Source organism: Oryzias melastigma, linkage group LG5 (genome assembly GCF_002922805.2).
Source record: "Oryzias melastigma strain HK-1 linkage group LG5, ASM292280v2, whole genome shotgun sequence".
NCBI lineage: Eukaryota > Metazoa > Chordata > Actinopteri > Beloniformes > Adrianichthyidae > Oryzias > Oryzias melastigma.
This window is the reverse complement of record NC_050516.1, coordinates 31,845,095-31,861,990: the sequence shown is the minus strand read 5'-3', so window position 1 is coordinate 31,861,990 and position 16,896 is coordinate 31,845,095. Positions and strand designations below refer to the sequence as shown.

The 16,896-nt window shown below is 40.8% G+C and overlaps 1 protein-coding gene across 1 annotated transcript in view; it reads left to right on the top strand.

Annotated features, from left to right (window-relative positions):
- tex264a (testis expressed 264, ER-phagy receptor a) overlaps positions 1-13,714 on the top strand; it is a 107,326-nt gene extending 93,612 nt beyond the window's left edge. Inside the window, exons 3-4 of the mRNA XM_024270513.1 lie at positions 4,039-4,210; positions 13,170-13,714. Of these exons, the coding sequence (XP_024126281.1) occupies positions 4,039-4,210; positions 13,170-13,528 (531 nt within the window). The 3' untranslated portion in view covers positions 13,529-13,714. The remainder of the gene's footprint in view (positions 1-4,038; positions 4,211-13,169) is intronic.
- Positions 13,715-16,896: the final 3,182 nt, after the last annotated feature.

Below are 16,896 nucleotides of genomic sequence, written 5' to 3'. Positions count from 1 at the left end.
CCAAGCTAACATTAGCGTAGCAAAAAGAAAAAAGTTTATCAATGCAGTTTTGTGCCGAATTCCAGTTCAGACGAGGAAAATAAACATATAAAACTCAATCGCACAAGGAGCCAAAATCAAAAAACACACCTTAGGTCGCAGGTCGAACAGAATAAACATGTATTCAACACTCTAAAACTACCTCTTTAAAACTTTAAAACTGTAACTTTTTAACATAATTATGAATAATAAAAGCCAGGAATATTATAACAGAATAAATCAACTTAAACCTTAAATAACTTTCAATAGTTATACAAGTTAGAAATAAGTGTATAATCATCATCCGGAGGGTCGGATATAAATATCCCGGGCCTTGACTTTGAGATGTGCTTCAGTGGATGCTTCAGAATTATAGTGAATAAGGGAGACTTTGGCCCGCCCCTGTCAGTCGCTGCGCCAAAAACTCAAACTTTTCAACCCGCAGGTTTTCATCTGCTCCTGATTCATCATGATTTGAATAAAGAAACACTGAGACACAGTTTTAATCTTCATTTGTTTTATATATCATGGTAAAATTGTGACAAGAACATATCAAAAACCCAATTTATTAATGTGTCAATAAAAATTAATGCGAAAAAATCCTATTTTTGAAATCTAAACGTCTGTACTTCAGAGAAATGTTGTACTGCGCCACAAGCGGGACGCCGATCACTTTACCGGCGGAGGGATAGCCAGGCCTAAGTCGCTATGGCTCCATTCGGACACCACTCTATGCCCCTTCAATCAGAGCAATAGGGAGGATTCAGAGGTTTAGGGAAGCAACTCGTATTCAGCCAAAGACTCACATGGATCAGTTGGTCTACAAGTGGATGCATCAAAAGGAAGGCGAGCAGGAAGCTACATCACAAATACGCTCCTTTTCCTACTGGATTATTTAGTCAGCTCCTGATTCACCATGATTTGAATAAAGAAATACTCAGAAATGCTATATTAATCTTAATTTTATTTATGTGTGCCCTCTATTATCAGAGAAGTGTCACAGGAAAACTCCAAAAGCACAATTTTAATCAATCTGTAAATCACTTTGAAAGACAAAAACTCACCTATTGGACAAATCGGAGGAACCAGAAGAGTCTGAATTGCAGCCTCTCTGGATTATCTCCTGCTTTACCTGATAAATCACCATACATTAGCCCTCAGGCTCACCTGTGGCTGCTGGTCGGTGAGGGACGACTGTTAGTGCTTTCTTCTTACAGCTGTCCTTGTGTTATCCTCACTTAGGAGCATTTCTCCTCTGGCGGTTTCCTCCAATTTACATAAATACTCTCAGAAAAACAGCAGTGCACTAACACGGTAGTGTGTGGGTTACAGAGTCTATGGTGTTGGATCGGAGCCGGTTCTTATTTCAGCTGCTCAGATACACTCAAGTACCAGTTAAACTGAGGAGGAAGTGTTTCTTTTTTTCCAGCCAAAATTTCACCATATAATTGGCATTTGGAAAGTATACTAAGAAAGAAATGTAATTTTAATTGCATCAGGAAACACATTACATCATCTTTCGTTGGATGAGTTTTAGTCAGAAATTTTTGCTTTTGACAAGGAAGGAAAAATAATTCAATTTCAAAGTCTGCATAACTTGTAAAAGTGGTGTTTAACTGTTAAAGTTGACACTACTCTGTTTTAGGTATTAAAAATATATAATTGTATATTATATGATAGGAAAATGGAATCAAATAAACGATTTCCATGTAAAGTTTTACCTTTTTACAACAGTAAAAGTCATAAAAATGTAAATTTTCTTTCACTGTTTCAGATAATTGAGTTTTTGTCTCAAAGTTTTGTGATTTGTGAGGCGTCCTGTGATCATCATTAGACAGCTCACTTTCCTGCAGATGTTTTTGATCTATATGAAAGCATAAAGCAGGAAAATTTCAAGACTTAAGTTCTCCTCTGCCAAAATATCGTGTAATATTTATAACTCTTCACTTTCCCCTCACACCACAGGAGATTGCAAATGTAGACACTTTAATGTGGAGAGTAATGCATCTTTAATCGACTCACATAGGAGGGAATATCTTCATATTAATGTCTAAAAACATAGTTTTGAGTAACGCCGAGGAGTTTTACATGCCGCTCCGTCTCGCTCTAAAATGTATTTTTTATAAAAGTGCCGACCCTCGTGCACTGTTTGTAATAATTAATATGAGATCATAAGCAGGTGTTATAGCGTGAAAAATGCTTTATGAAGTCCTACTGCTACTGCTGGACCTTTTTCCATCCAGTCCTTCTGCTCACCTGGGGTTGTGGCCAATGGGCCTTAATTGGCACCTGAAAGGTATTTAGGACAGAGGAGTTCCCACCAAAGCTGAGGAGCTGCTTGGGTTTTAGTTGGTGCTGGTTTGTTTTGTTCTCTTCCCCTCTTTGTCCTCAGCAGTCTTAGACTGCTGGGTTTTGTTATTTTAGTTTGAGGTTGGACCTTGGTAGTCTTAGTTTGCAGGCTTTGTTTGTTTGTTTTCTTTAGGTAGTTTTGGATAGTTTAAAAGCGTGCCAAGAAAATATCCCCCACATCATTATACCTCCACCGCCAGCCTAAACCGTTGACACGAGGGAGAATGGATTTATGCTTTCATGTTGTTGGCGCCAAATTCTGATCCTACCATCCGAATGTTGCAGCAGAAATCCACATTTTTCTACTTTTTTATTATCCAGTTTTGGTGATTCTGTGTGAATTGTAGCCTCAGTTTTCTGTTCTCAGCTGACAGGAGTGATACCGGTGTGTTCTTCTTCTGCTGCTGTAGTCCATCTGACTCAAGGTTGTTGTGCGTTCAGAGATGTTCTTCTGAAGACCTCGGTTGTGGTTATTTGAGTTACCGTTGTCTTTCAGCTGGAACCAGTCTCCTCTGGATCATCAAAGACACATTTCCACCCACAGAACTACTGGATATTTTCTCTTTTACTGACCATTCTCTGTAAACTCTAGAGATGGTTGTGGATGAAAATCCCAGTAGATCAGGAGTTTCTGAAATTCTCAGACAACCCTATCTACGACCAATAATCATCAAAGTCACTTCAATCACCTTTCTTCCTCGTTCTGATTCTCTGTTTGAACTACAGCAGATCCTCTTGATCATGTCTACATGCCTAAATGTATCAAGTTGCCGCAATGTGATTGGCTGATTAGAGATTTATATGGCGTTAAATTTCTGGCAAAACTCTCCCACGAGCGTATATCAAACTCCAAGAACGTACTCCACGTGCAATGAGCATCCTCCATACGGCCAATAAACGCATTCCGGGCGCTCAATGAACGTACTCCAGGTGAAAGGAACGTACTCCAGGCGTGGAATAAACGTGAACAGGAAGTTTGAAGTTGTCTGAGCGCTCTCCTCTACTCCTGTGCGTTCATGGAACCTCTTTCCACGCTCATGGGAGTATTCTTACGCTCCTAAAACTAGCTCCGCCCCCTTGTGGAGGACTGTGCGCGTGGAGCTTGTGAAACTCAGCATTGAAGGAAAAAAACAAACAGGAAGTGCACACATATCATTTTTCAACTTAAAATGAAAAATGAAAACAGGGAAAAAGGAATGAAAATGAATTTAAACGCTCATTGTAGGTGGAGCGGAAGCACCCAGCCAGAAAGGCCAAGGGGTCCCATATGGTTTAAACAGAAAAGGTGGGCCCCAAAATAGTTTCTCTGCAGTTTTCATGGTGGCCCCATTTGTATTAGCCCACATTGGCTTAAGTCCACACTCACTTACACAAACTCATGCGGGAGTTGTTACGTGCGCGCTGGAATGCCTCCACAAGCGGACAGGAGTGGTTCCACGATCATGTAGGACTACAGGAGCGCCCATGGTGGCAGAATTGCGCCTGTGGAACGTTCATGGCGCTCGTGGACTTTGATATGGAGACTTTTGGTGGAAGTTTAACGCCATGGCTTTGAATTAAAATCACTTGGACGGGTGTGTCTCCTGGAGTTGTCAGCGAGTTTATGTTTCTAAGTTTTGTGGATGTCCTGCTTCTCACTTCCTGTTTCTTCTTCTTCTTCCGTTTGAACAGGAGAGAAAGCTTTGTGCCCTCCCAACTGTTGAAATCTACACCTCGGATGTCATCCATTACATGGTCCCGCAGTCCCACCAGACGGATTTCTACGTGCCAGAAGTCAAAGAGGAGTTTAAAACAGATGTGAAAGAAGAAGACTCGGATGAGGACAGAGGAACCGATATAACAGGTAAAAGAGGACAGACAACCTCCAGCAGAAACACTGATCTAACACCGTCTCACATTCTGTTTATACGGACCTCCAGCTGTTTAACTTCTTAACTGATGTGAAGGTCTACAGGAGAGATTTCATCTGTTCAAATGGCTGCCACAAATCCTCTTTTTTTGTCAATAAATAATAGTGTTGGGAAGCATATTGATAAAGTTGTGGGATTTTTTTCTCCTTTCAGTGTCAACTAGGAGCATACAAAGAGGAAACGTGTGACAGCTTTTATTTGTTTTCCCATCGACTCCTCATCTGGCCCTGACTGATGAGGATATGGGGGTATAAGTCTCTGTAATTGTTCTGTCATTACAAGGATTTGTCCTCTCGGCTGCCATCGCTCTCAGAGGTTTGCTGCCGTTGCAGGCTGGAGTCGGGGCAATACTGACTCTGTCGGTTCACAAATCACAGCAAAAAGATGCAGAGACATCTGCCAGCCTCAGTCCTAAATCAAGTGTCATCACATGTTAACGCGGTTTAAAGAAGCTTTAAAGTCATTTGTTTATGGTCATACTTTTGGAGCATATTTGAAGGGGATTCACTTTCACCAGAAAAGCTTTTTGCAATGTTCAATGACTTCTCAGCAACATCAATTTATAATAAAGTTATGAATGTTTTTAAAAGTAAATTTCAGAGTTTGAAATTAGATTGTTGTTATTTTAAAGGGGACATACCATTATTTTCTTTAGTCTTTCAGAGTGAACTATATCCATATATATGATCATATATTACCTTTGGAACATTAAAAACAAATTATTTATGAAATATGAGTTATTTTGACAAACTCTTTTCATACCTGGAAGTAAAATTAACTCTGATTCATTCCTTGAGTGTGCCGCCCATTTCATGATGTCATCCTAGAGCCAGCCTCAGTGTGTCACCCACGAAAAAAAAATTTAAATAAATATTGATGTACATATTGTGTAGCCAGGGTGTTTATCCCAAAATTTTGACACAGACAGAATTCTGATGGCTAATGAGTTCATTTTGGGGTCAAATTCAGTCAAAAAATGAAGATTTCAGGATTTATTGAAATGATGAGAACATTGTTCTGATTAGCACTGGCTGTGAATGTTTCTCTTCTCTTTGAAGCGTCATAAATCTCTGTATCAAAAATCTTTTTGAGGCACACCTCTCTGCATTTGCTCAGTAATCCATGTTCAAACCAGTTCTTCTAATTCGTGGCCCTGTTTTTCCACCAGGATATAGTCTGCTCATTTTCTCCACCAGGAAATAGTCAGCTCCCGTTCTCCACAGGAACTAGTCTTCTCCCTTTCTCCACCAGGAACTAGTCTTCTCCCTTTCTTCACCAGGAAATAGTCTGCATTTTTTCTTCACCAGAAAGTAGTCTGCTCCTTTTCTCCACCAGGAACTAGTCTTCTCCCTTTCTCCACCAGGAACTAGTCTTCTGCCTTCCTCCACCAGAAAGTAGTCTGCATATTTTCTCCACCAGGAAGTAGTCTGCTCCCTTTCTCCACCAGGAAGTAGTCTGCTCCCTTTCTCCACCAGAAAGTAGTCTTCTGTTAGTATTTCTGTTTTTTCACAAAGTTTGAACGTTAAATGAGCGTTTCTTGACCATCTCTAAACTGGCTCAGACACCTGACGTCTGCACGACTGTGCACGAGTCGCGAGGTGCTAGCTGATCACCGCGAGCTCTGTGGAGAAAGTTGTTAGCCTGGGGGCGGAGCAGACTCTTCCTGGAGGGGGCGGTTCTCACTTTGTGATGTCAGCATGTGAGGACCCGCCTTTTTCGTGGGTATGGGAGGGGCTGCAGGTTTTTAGAGGATTACTCAGAAATGTTTGAGCGGATCAAAATACTGATTTGGGACTCTTTATATTGAGGAATGAACATTATATTTATACACTTAAAGCTCAAAAACTAGATTATTTGTGGAGTGGCGCCTTTAAGGAATTTTACAGAATTTCTAAATACAAACTTAATACAACCCGATTTGTTGACTCAAATTCTTAATGACTCTCAAATGTAATCTTCAGAGTTGGTGGAAAGATACGAGACTTGAAGTTACTGAACAAATCCGGAGCAAACTATGGATAAAAAGGCCTTCAGGCTGAAGAAAGAATGAATTTGATCTGCTTTGAATCCTGGTTGATGGTCAGTATTTAAGATGCGGGCCGGGCTTTTTTTCCATCCTAACATAGATACAAATCTGTAAACAGCCTTTCTACCATGTCAGTGTGAAAACACGATTAGATGTGAATCTACTGTGGGCTGTGTGAGCTGACGTGAAGATGCGTTCATGCGAGTTAAAAACCTCTCTGCTTGAGCTTAAAAAACATTTGAATCCAGAGGCTTTGTGAAGTTTCTACATCAAAATTCACAGCCACTAGGCGTTGAAAGAGCAGACTCTGGATTGTCTGATGAGCTCCAAGCTCCTTCTTTGTGTTTTTTAAGCAGTTCCATGCAAAGTTTGTCATTTAACAGACAACAGATGTGAAGCTACATTAATGTCTTCCTCTTTTGTTCAGCGTTCTGCCATCATGGCTGGGATTTGTTTGGGAATAACTGTTCATCTCTAATGAGTCGAGTGTGTTCGTGTGTGTTTGTGTGTATTAAGAAAGCGGAGCTTAATAGGCGACCAATCAATCAGCATGGTTAAGCCCCGTCTGACAAGCCAGCTGTGGAAATGCTGCTTCCCCACCTGGGAAACTGCTTCCCTTCATCCCACGTCTGCATTAAAAATCGTTCCTCCTTTAAACTCTGTCTGCGCCCTATTAGTGAGAGAGAAAAGAAAAAAATGTTATTTTTATTCATTGACTTTCATGATACTTTAATGTTTCGATCTATTATTTAAAAAGAATTAAATTTACAGTATAACACCTGGTAAAGGCTCACAAAATGGGATAAGCTGATTAATAAATATGCTGTAATTGGATACTTTCACTCAATGTCTCTTTGTAAATTGTAATAATTGTATAAATATAACTGCGAGCGGTTAAAGCGCTGTAGCTATGGCAACATGATCTGATCATGTCAAAAGAATGGCTGTAAGCACTAATAGGACGAATCCATTTGTGTCTTTTTGCGGCATTTGCCACACAAACACTGTTTGTCTAAGTTGTGGTTTGGCTCTGATCTTGAGCAGCTGCAACGGTGCGGCGAAAGCCCATCCTGGTGTTTTTGAAAACCTTTGGATCGAGGATGAAGAGTCACAAACAGGTAGAAAAATATGGCAGGACTCCTTTCATCCTGCTGCTTCTCCTCTAATTCTGCAACAATGACTGAACACTGAAAACGGCAACAAACAGAAATGTAGCTCAGGAAGAAATGTGGGTCAAATATCTCTTTAATAAATACGAAATATTTATACAGAAATTCAATAAAAATAGTTGCATAAATAAGTATTAGGTAAATCCAATAAAACCATTTAACAGGAAAAAAACAATTTGTCAAGATTGGTGAATTTACACCAGAGGCCAAAGAGATAAGTTGGGGTGTCCCACAGGGATCAATTCTGAGCCCGCTGCTCTTCTAACAAATCTAACTAAACTACAAAGTGTGACACTAAAACACAACAGGTGGAAGAGTGCCAAGCTGCAGTGGAGCGCTAGCCACACAAAAACGGAGCGCTAGCCACACAATAATTGAATGCTAGCCACACATCAATGAAGCGCTAGTCAAACAAATACAGATCGCTAGCCATGCAAAAATGGAGCACTGGCAACACAATAATGGAGCGCTAGCCACACAAAAACGGAGCGCTTGCCATGCAAAAAACTGTGCGCTAGTCAAACAAAAAATGGAGCGCTAGCCATACCAAATGGAGCACTGGCCACACAACTATGGAGCGCTAGCCACACAAAAACAGATCGCTGGCCATGCAAAAACGGAGCACTAGCAGTACAATAATGGAGCGCTAGCCACAAAAACACAGATCGCTAGCCATGCAAAAACTGAGTGCTAGCCACACCAAACAGAGCACAAGCCACGCAACAGTGGAGCGCTAGCCACGGAAATACGGAGCGCTAGCAACACAACAATGGAGCGCTAGCCACACAAAAACAGATCACTAGCCACAAAAAAACAGAGCGCTAGCCACACAAAAACTGAGCGCAAGCCACACAAAAACTGAGCGCTAGCCACACAAAAACTGAGCGCTAGCCACACAAAAACTGAGCGCAAGCCACACAGCAACGGAGCGCTAGCCACGCAAAAACGGAGCGCTAGCTACGCAACAGTGGAGCGCTAGCCACACAAAAACAGATCACTAACCACAAAAAAACAGAGAGCAAGCAACACAATAATAGAACACTAGCCACACAACAACGGAGCGCTAGCCACACAAAAACTGAGTGCTAGCTACGCAAAAACAGACCACTGGCCATCCAAAAATGGAAAAGAAAAAAATGACAGATACACAAATATCCACAAAAACACAGATGTCCCACTCCGACAAAAATAAAATACAGAAAACACAGAAACAGAACAAAGAAGAAAAACCAAAACCAAATGCAGCCATAGCCGTAACACCACTAATATTTATGTAAATTTCAAATTTAAACATACTGTGAAAATTCCCACATGCTGTAATCATTGACATGTAGAATTCACTGACAAAACGAAATGTTGATATAATCCACAGAAAATGCCTTACCTCCCGCCCTCGCAAAATGTGGCCAAAGCGCTCACCGTGACTTCCTGTTTGTCTGCCGCCATTTCGTGTTCCGTAAGAGTGATTGATCTGAGTCGGTCTGCGTCACGTATTTAGAGATACTTAGAAAAACATTCTCAGTAATTCTTAGTTATTTTGAATGTTTTGGTTTTTTATTGTGTTTGATTAAGAATAGTTTAATTTCTGATGTCTCAGTCCGCTCGCTGATATAATGATTGAAGTTTTATTCTTTTGCTGACCGTACCTCACGCCTCACTATCATTTCCGTTGACCTTGCTGCTGCTGCTGCTGCTGCTGCTGCTGCTGCTGCTGCTTGCCTCCGATGTTGCTGATTGATAAACTACATCAGTATCTGCTCGTCCTTCCGTTTTTACCAAAAACGTCTCTTTTTTCAATAATAGAAAGGTCTCAGACCTTAAAAGAGAAGACATGGATTCTCAAATACTGTGATGATTCCATATGGGATGTTTGAAATGAGCCGTCACCTAACGAGGTGATAGAAAAGCCTAAAAAACACGAAGCAACTTTGCAACTAGCAATTATGTGATGACTCTGTGGCACAATACTTTTTAAGAAGCTGTACTCATTTTCTATTGTTTTATGCTCAAACTGCAGAACAAAAATATCAGACAGAGCCGGTTCATTCAAAGTATGATTGTAGTTAAAGTAGTTTGATGTCTGAAAGCAACATTAACAGCTAATAGGAGTTTTATTGAGGCTTTCCTGCAAACGTAACTAAAACAATGCAAAGAAAAGCTCATAAATCTGCAGATGTGGCCTTTTTGTGGAGATCTACTCGACAGTAAACTAAAAAGCACAGCTCTATATTTGCCTCAAAAGTACTTCAACCAGCCTCTAACATGTAAACAATGGGATCCGTCTATATAGTGATTAAACTTGTGTTTTAGTCATTTATCTTTGGCTCTCTGCTCTCCGCACGTCTCTGCCTCATCTGATCTAATTACCTCCTTAAAACTCCTTTCTTCTTTTTCAAACAGTTTAAAGAACAAGACCTTGATTCTCTGCTAATAATCCCTCTGGGCCCAATTATCCACCAATTGGTGATCCAAAAGATTGACAGTTTTCAGCCACAGAGCCAGTTTGTCTACACTTACGGAGGGAAGTGTTTAGAGCTCCACACAGGTGTGAGTTAGTCAGCAGGTACGACCAAACGAAGCTTTCACTTTTTACCAATACTATGTTCAGAATGGATTTTTCCCTCATAAAGTGATTTTGAAGTCAAACTCATGCCAACATCCTGCCTTTTTTGTAGTTAAATTCACTTTTTTTTCTCTTATAATAGATTCCATGAAACGACACTGACCCATAAACCGGCTTCACCAACTCAGATCATCCTCACAGATGTTCCTCTGAGGAAATCTGCCCCTGGTGTTGTTCGGACTTGCATCAGTCCTATAGTAAAGCCTCATTTGGTTCGTTCGTACATAATCTCTGATTCAGTGGATGTGATAATTAGGTTGGTTTGATTAGAATGAGTCGGAGGGAGCAGCTGACCTTAGGGGCCATGATGCTGGAGATCCTGTTTATTGTGTTTGAGTCCCTGATGACAGATTTAGCTCAGACCCTCCAAGACGTGTCCGTGCTGCTCATTAAAATCACGAAGATCGTGATGGACGGAGTGTCATTTTTGTGGTTGTTAGGTCAACTTTTACTTGTTTTAGTCGAGCACTTTGCATTTCTACAAAGACATTTCACTTTTTTCTGTCAAAGTTTATCTTCCAATACAATAAACATACAAATATTGTTCAAGAACAGAAGCGATAAAAAGTAAAATCATCTTAACTTTCCCTTTGGAAGTTTAGTTTATATGAATTTATCTTTGACTCACTTTTGCAGGTATACATATTTATTGTTGTTTTCTTCATGAAACCTGTTGTGTTTTGGTCTTTGGATACTTGCCTTGGAATTGTTTTTGGTTTCATTTTTAAAACCTCACCATTATCACTCTCAGTTTCAAGCTATTTCACATCCATTAGCATCTCTGCAGACTTTAGATACTAAAGACTTAGATCTTTAGGGTGAAACCTTTGTTGTTCCCCAGTACATGTTTTAAAACTCAAGGAAATCGTTGTCTTAAAGTGAAAAGTCTCCCACGAGCAGATATCACTTCACGCTCGCAACAAACGTATTCCGCTCTTGCAATGAATGTACACCATGAGCTTAAAGAACATACTCCACGCGCGCAATGAACATACTTCATGTACGCAATGAACATACTCCATGGGCACATGAATGTACTCAAGGTGCGCAATGAACTATGTTCACATGCGCAATGAACGTACTTCACTCACGCACTGAGTCTTCTCCACGCCCACAATCAACGTACTCTACGCGCGCAATGAACATACTCCATGTGTGCAATGAACATAGCTCACACACGCAATCAATGTACTCCACATGTAAAATAAACATACTCAACACGCGCAATGAACTTACTCCATGGGCACAATCAATGTTCTCCACACACCCAATGAATGAACTCATGCACGCATGAACATACTCCACGTGCGCAATCAATGTACTCCACGCGCGCATGAATGTACTCAAGGCGCGCAATGAACTTTGTTCACATGCGCAATGAAAATGCTTCAACACACGCAATGAACATACTCCGCGCGTGTAATGAACATAATTCATGTTCCCAATGAACATTATCCACACGCACAATGAACATACTCCACGCGTGCATGAATATACTCAAGGCGCGCAATGAACTTTGTTCACATGCGCAATGAAAATGCTTCAACACACGCAATGAACATACTCCGCGCGTGTAATGAACATAATTCATGTTCCCATTGAACATACTCCGCGCGCGTAATGAACATAATTCATGTTCCCAATGAACATACTCTGCGCGCGTAATGAACATAATTCATGTTCCCAATGAACATACTCCGCGCGCGTAATGAACATAATTCATGTTCCCAATGAACATACTCCGCACGCGTAATGAACATAATTCATGTTCCCAATCAACGTACTCCACGTGTGCAGTGAAGATAACTCCACGCACACAATGCACGTTCCTCAGGCACAGGACAGTCTCAACACCCACTCCTCCTGCACACTCGTAAAATCCGTTCTCCGGGCTTGTGGGAGTATTCTTACGTTCCTGTGACCTCTCCTGCTCACCTGTGAAGGATTCTTATCCTTTTCTTTCACCCACCTGTGGAGATATATATGTGGAGTCCATTTAACAGGACTCAGGGTCGTCTATATGAGTATGATTCAACTTAAAAAGACTAAATAACAGCTGAGTTTTTTGGTCACTTTCTTCCTCATCAATGAACACTAATGTTAGCATGCGGTTGTGAGGATTTGTAAGCTAGCAGGAGAGAGTGTAAACAAAGGAATGCTGGGAAATCCTAAATCAACTTTTTTTGTCTGTTGACCTCTGTAAATGGGGCTTTAAAAGTGCTGTCTGTTGGTCATTGTCAAATTTTTGCCAAATTTAAATAAACTTTTTTTGCCCCCTACAGGATGAAACTAGGTATGACAGTGGAATTTTGTGATTGGTCAAACGTTTAAGCCCCATGTCTAGTAATACAAGTCCTGTTCCCCAGCCCCACCCCTCTGACTGGATTTTCACATTTCAGCTGTGGGCGGAGTCACCCTCACCCTTTAATGAAGGTTTACTCTGTGCCGACAGTCCCGTCCATAACCTAGAGGTGTATTTCTAATGAGTTACTGTCACTCTGCAGAAATTAAGTCCTAGAAAACAACACAGGTTTTTTTATTTTGGCTAAAAACAGCACAACCGTAATTAAAAGAGCACTGGGAACGATTTTATAATAAAAGTATAGTTGGAGCACAACTTTAACAAATCCAACAGCATCTAAATGAGTCATCAGCTCCTTAGTGTGAAAGAGTTTCTCACATTTTCTCTGCTCTGATTCCAACTTTTGCTCCAAGCTTTGTGTTGAATGTTAAGCGGCTGAAAAGTTTCATAACACTAAGATTAGGTTTCCTCATCTCTGATGGCATGATAAAGTATTCTAATATATGAAGCAATTCATAATAGATGAAGCTCTCTTGACACCCAGTCATGTTGGTGGTGTGGGAAGGAAGGATCCGCCTGTTGCGGAGTTTCCTCACAGTTCTGGTAACGAGTCAGAGGTTTGAAAAGCCGGACAGTCTCCGGCGGCAGAGAGGGCATTCTGATGAGATCAAAGATTGATCTATCGCTGCAGCGTCTTGAAAAATGAATTTCTGCTTTATTCAGTGTTGCTATGCAGCCTATTTATCTGTCCGGCCTTTTCGCTTGGCTGCAGGTGCAGATTCCCACAGCGACGTGAGCTCGGTGAGCGGCGGCGGCGTGCCGTGGGACAGCAGAGAGACGTCCCTGGCAGCATCCACCGCCGCCTCGCTGGCCTCCTCTCTGCCCCTGAGGGATGTCATGGATGCAAACGAGGACACAGGGAACAGAGACCTCAGCAACAGAGACTCGGACGAGTCGATGGGCAGCGGCTCGTCCTTTGAAGAGCTCGACATGGAGCAGGAGGAGGGGGTGGAGAGGGAAAACACGGAGGAGGAGGAGGAGGAGGAGGGCATCCCTGAGGGTGAAGGTGGAAATAAAGAAGAAGAACTGGTGGCCGAGGAAAAAGACCCCCTGGGAGAGGGAGAGGAGTAGGAAGGATGCTGATAAGGGATGCAACCGTGTAACAATTCCAGAGAGTCTCTCCGCTGTGCTGTGGTCGGTTGTCAGTCATTCTGGTAGATCTACAACCATTCATGCCAAGTCACCTTAATGCTTTCTTTAATCATAATCCATCATTGAAATAATCCACGATTAAACATTTAACCCTTTAACACCGGAGCTCCAGTGTTTATGTTCTTTGATTTACTGTAATTTTTTAATTATTAACACGATAATATAGATCCTTTTCATGTGACGTCACACAAAAGTGTATCTTCCAGTTATGTCTATGGTTTAGACAGCTGAACAGTTTAAAGAACTTTTACATAAATAATGAAAGGTAACTAAACAATTGTAGCCGAAATTTGTAATATATTTATTTTCTAAATATCCCACCTGGTTGTTTTGTTTTCCCTCTCAGATCAAATGTCCGTATTCCTCCTGCAGAATCCTCCACAGCTGCTTCCCCAAAATCCTCTGGATGATATTAAACGAGTCGTGGATTATTTCTCTCTACAACCCGGTTAAAGTTAGATGAAGGTTACAGGAATTTCATTGAATGCTGCTGGTTTGATTCTGAGGGCAATTATGATTTTCTTTTACTAATTTTTGCTAATGCTAACGCCAACTTTCCACGACGTTGATGAGACGTAGATCTGCAGAAGTTCTTTTAAATTTGTTTACATTTCACAAAATCACTGAGAACAGAGCTAAAGTCAGACAATTTCAACGTGTCGGACAATATAGAAAAACTAATAACTGTTGTTATTTTCTGACGTAGCTCCTCTTTTGGTGTTGCTCATAACTGTGTCTGGATAATAAAGGTAAACAAGAATAAAAATAATTTGAAATCGTCAACAATATACAGGGCTGACCCTGGGTATAGGCAACCCAGGCGACTGCCTAGGTTGCCATCTGGTGAATATATTATATATATATATATTTTTTGTTGAACAGTTTGATGCCCCACTCATTTCACGTAAAAATAAAAAAAAATGATAATTTAAAAATGTAAATAAAATAACACAAAGTTTGATGAAATCAATACCTCTGCAGTGCAGCGCCCCTCCCTTCCTGTCGCCCCTGGTGTCTGGGTTGGGGGGCGGAGAGGGGGGCGCTGTTGCTTCTTTAAAACTTCAAGGATTAAAAAAAAGAAGGGAGGAAACACTGGCTGAAAGCAGACGTTTGTCTGTTTTACTTATTAAAAATTACTTGGAAATTCACTCCCCGCTGCATTTTGGTTGAAAAAGACAAATTAAACTAGCGATCTAGTGTGTTTTTTCCCCCCCATACCTTAAAAAGGTCAAATTTCCCTACTTTCCAGCAGATCGTTAGCTAAACGGTGGCACCAAATGTAGAATTACCTGGTTTGATCCCTGGCTTCGGCAATCAAACTTTAAGAGGGCCTAAAAAAATATGCAAGGAAATTATTATTCGCACATAGTTTTCTAAATGTTTTTGGCCACTTTTATCTTGGCCGCTCTTATTTTGAAAGGCGAAAATACGTGGCTTCATAAAAATATTCGCTGTGCCACTTGGTAAATATTCCTATTTTTACAATGACCCTTTAAAATATCCCAAAACAACAAATACCTCTGATTACAACAATAAATGTAGCCTTGGGTGCAGTTAAAACACCAACAAGCAGCGATCTGCATCCTGGATGCTCCGATTACGTGTGTTTAACATCAATTTCCATCAGTTTTTGTGATGATTGCACTTAAAACACGTGAGAATAACATCAAGATAAAACTGTTACAATAATATCTGCTCAAATGAAAGGTTGATATTTTCAATAAACCCTCAAATATTGAGGGATCATTCAAGTTTGTATTTAGACTTCAGAACGATCGAAGACGGAAATTGAAAATACAGTTCGGCAGAACTTTCATAAATAATTTTGAAATTAGTAAGTATACCTTTTAGTATTTACGTAAAATTGTGTTCAGCTGTGAGCTCTTTGCCGTTCTAAACCTGAACACAGGAAGTGATGATTGACGCCATTCCGTCTGATGCCACAGTGAACAGGGTCATTTTACATGTTAACGGTTGAAAAGTTACAGTCTGTTAAAGATTTGTGTTTAAGCGTCACCGGCGGCGCCTCAGGTGTGAAAGAGTTAAACTGTCCAGGTATTGAGCAGCAATACTTACAGCACAATTTGCCTCTAATGGGAGGAAAGATGCATTTTACTGCCGGAGACGTTTTGTTCTCTGAAATTGAACCAGTAATATTTGTTTGTTTTGACGATTGTTGTTTTCCTCCGGGTGTAAACTTGTTCTGAAGAAATCCGTCCTGTGTGAGCTCTGCCCCACACCAGAGTATTGATCTGTTGGAAGGATTGGTGAAGATGAGATGGACCTGCTGCATCTTGGTGTTATTTGAAATCTGAACAAAGACTTTCTATGAAACATGAGACTGCACTCTGTGCTCAGATCTTTGCTTTATGTTTTCTTTCTTTTTCTTTACTTGTTTTTCCAACATTCACTCGGTGGACAGTTTGTGACATGATTGATATGGACATGTAGAAACATATAGCACATTGTGTCTCTGTGTGGAATAAACTTTGCAAATGGGGCGTGTTTGTTTCTAATAGGATCCACAGGTGAATGCATTTGTGTCACACAGACTGAGAATAGACGCCCCAGGCGGCCGCCTAGGCCACCATTGCCATCTGCTGGAGAGGGTGCCATATTTTTTTTTTAAATTTAACACACCACTCATTTTGTTTAAAAAACATTAAAAAGATTAATAAAATAAAACTACTGAAAAGTTTAACATGATCAATAATTTTGCCTGACGAATTTAGGTGGGAGAGTGGGCCGCTGTGTTATCTGTTAGTAGTTCTTCCCAGGTGGATCGCCCACGCTCCCACTCTTGGCCGTGGACCACGCCCCCGACACCATCCTGCATCTCTGAGTGAGAGTGATTCCTGCTGGGTCGTCTGTCCTCCTGCTCCTGGTCGTGGACTGCACTTCTGCTTCATCTGGACTATGGACTTAATCATCACTTGTCCTTCAGCTCCATCTGATTGAACTCTTTTAGATACGTAGTTGTAGAAGCTAATCTTTCTTTAACTGTTCTGGTATCGCCTGTCCGTCCTGGGATAGGATCTCTCCCTCATGTGGGAATCCCTAAGGTTTCTTCTTTTTTTCCTGACTCAGGTTTTTATAGGAGTTTTTCCTTACCAGGAGGGAGGGTCTAAGGGCAGGGATAACCAGTTTATTTAGTCTTAGTTTCTAACTATTATTCATATTTTGAAGCCCTATGAGGCAATTTTCTTTGTGATTTTGGGCTATATAAATTAAATTGAATTGAATTCTTTAAAACTTTAAGGATGAAAAAGCAGCACAAGTCCTCAGGG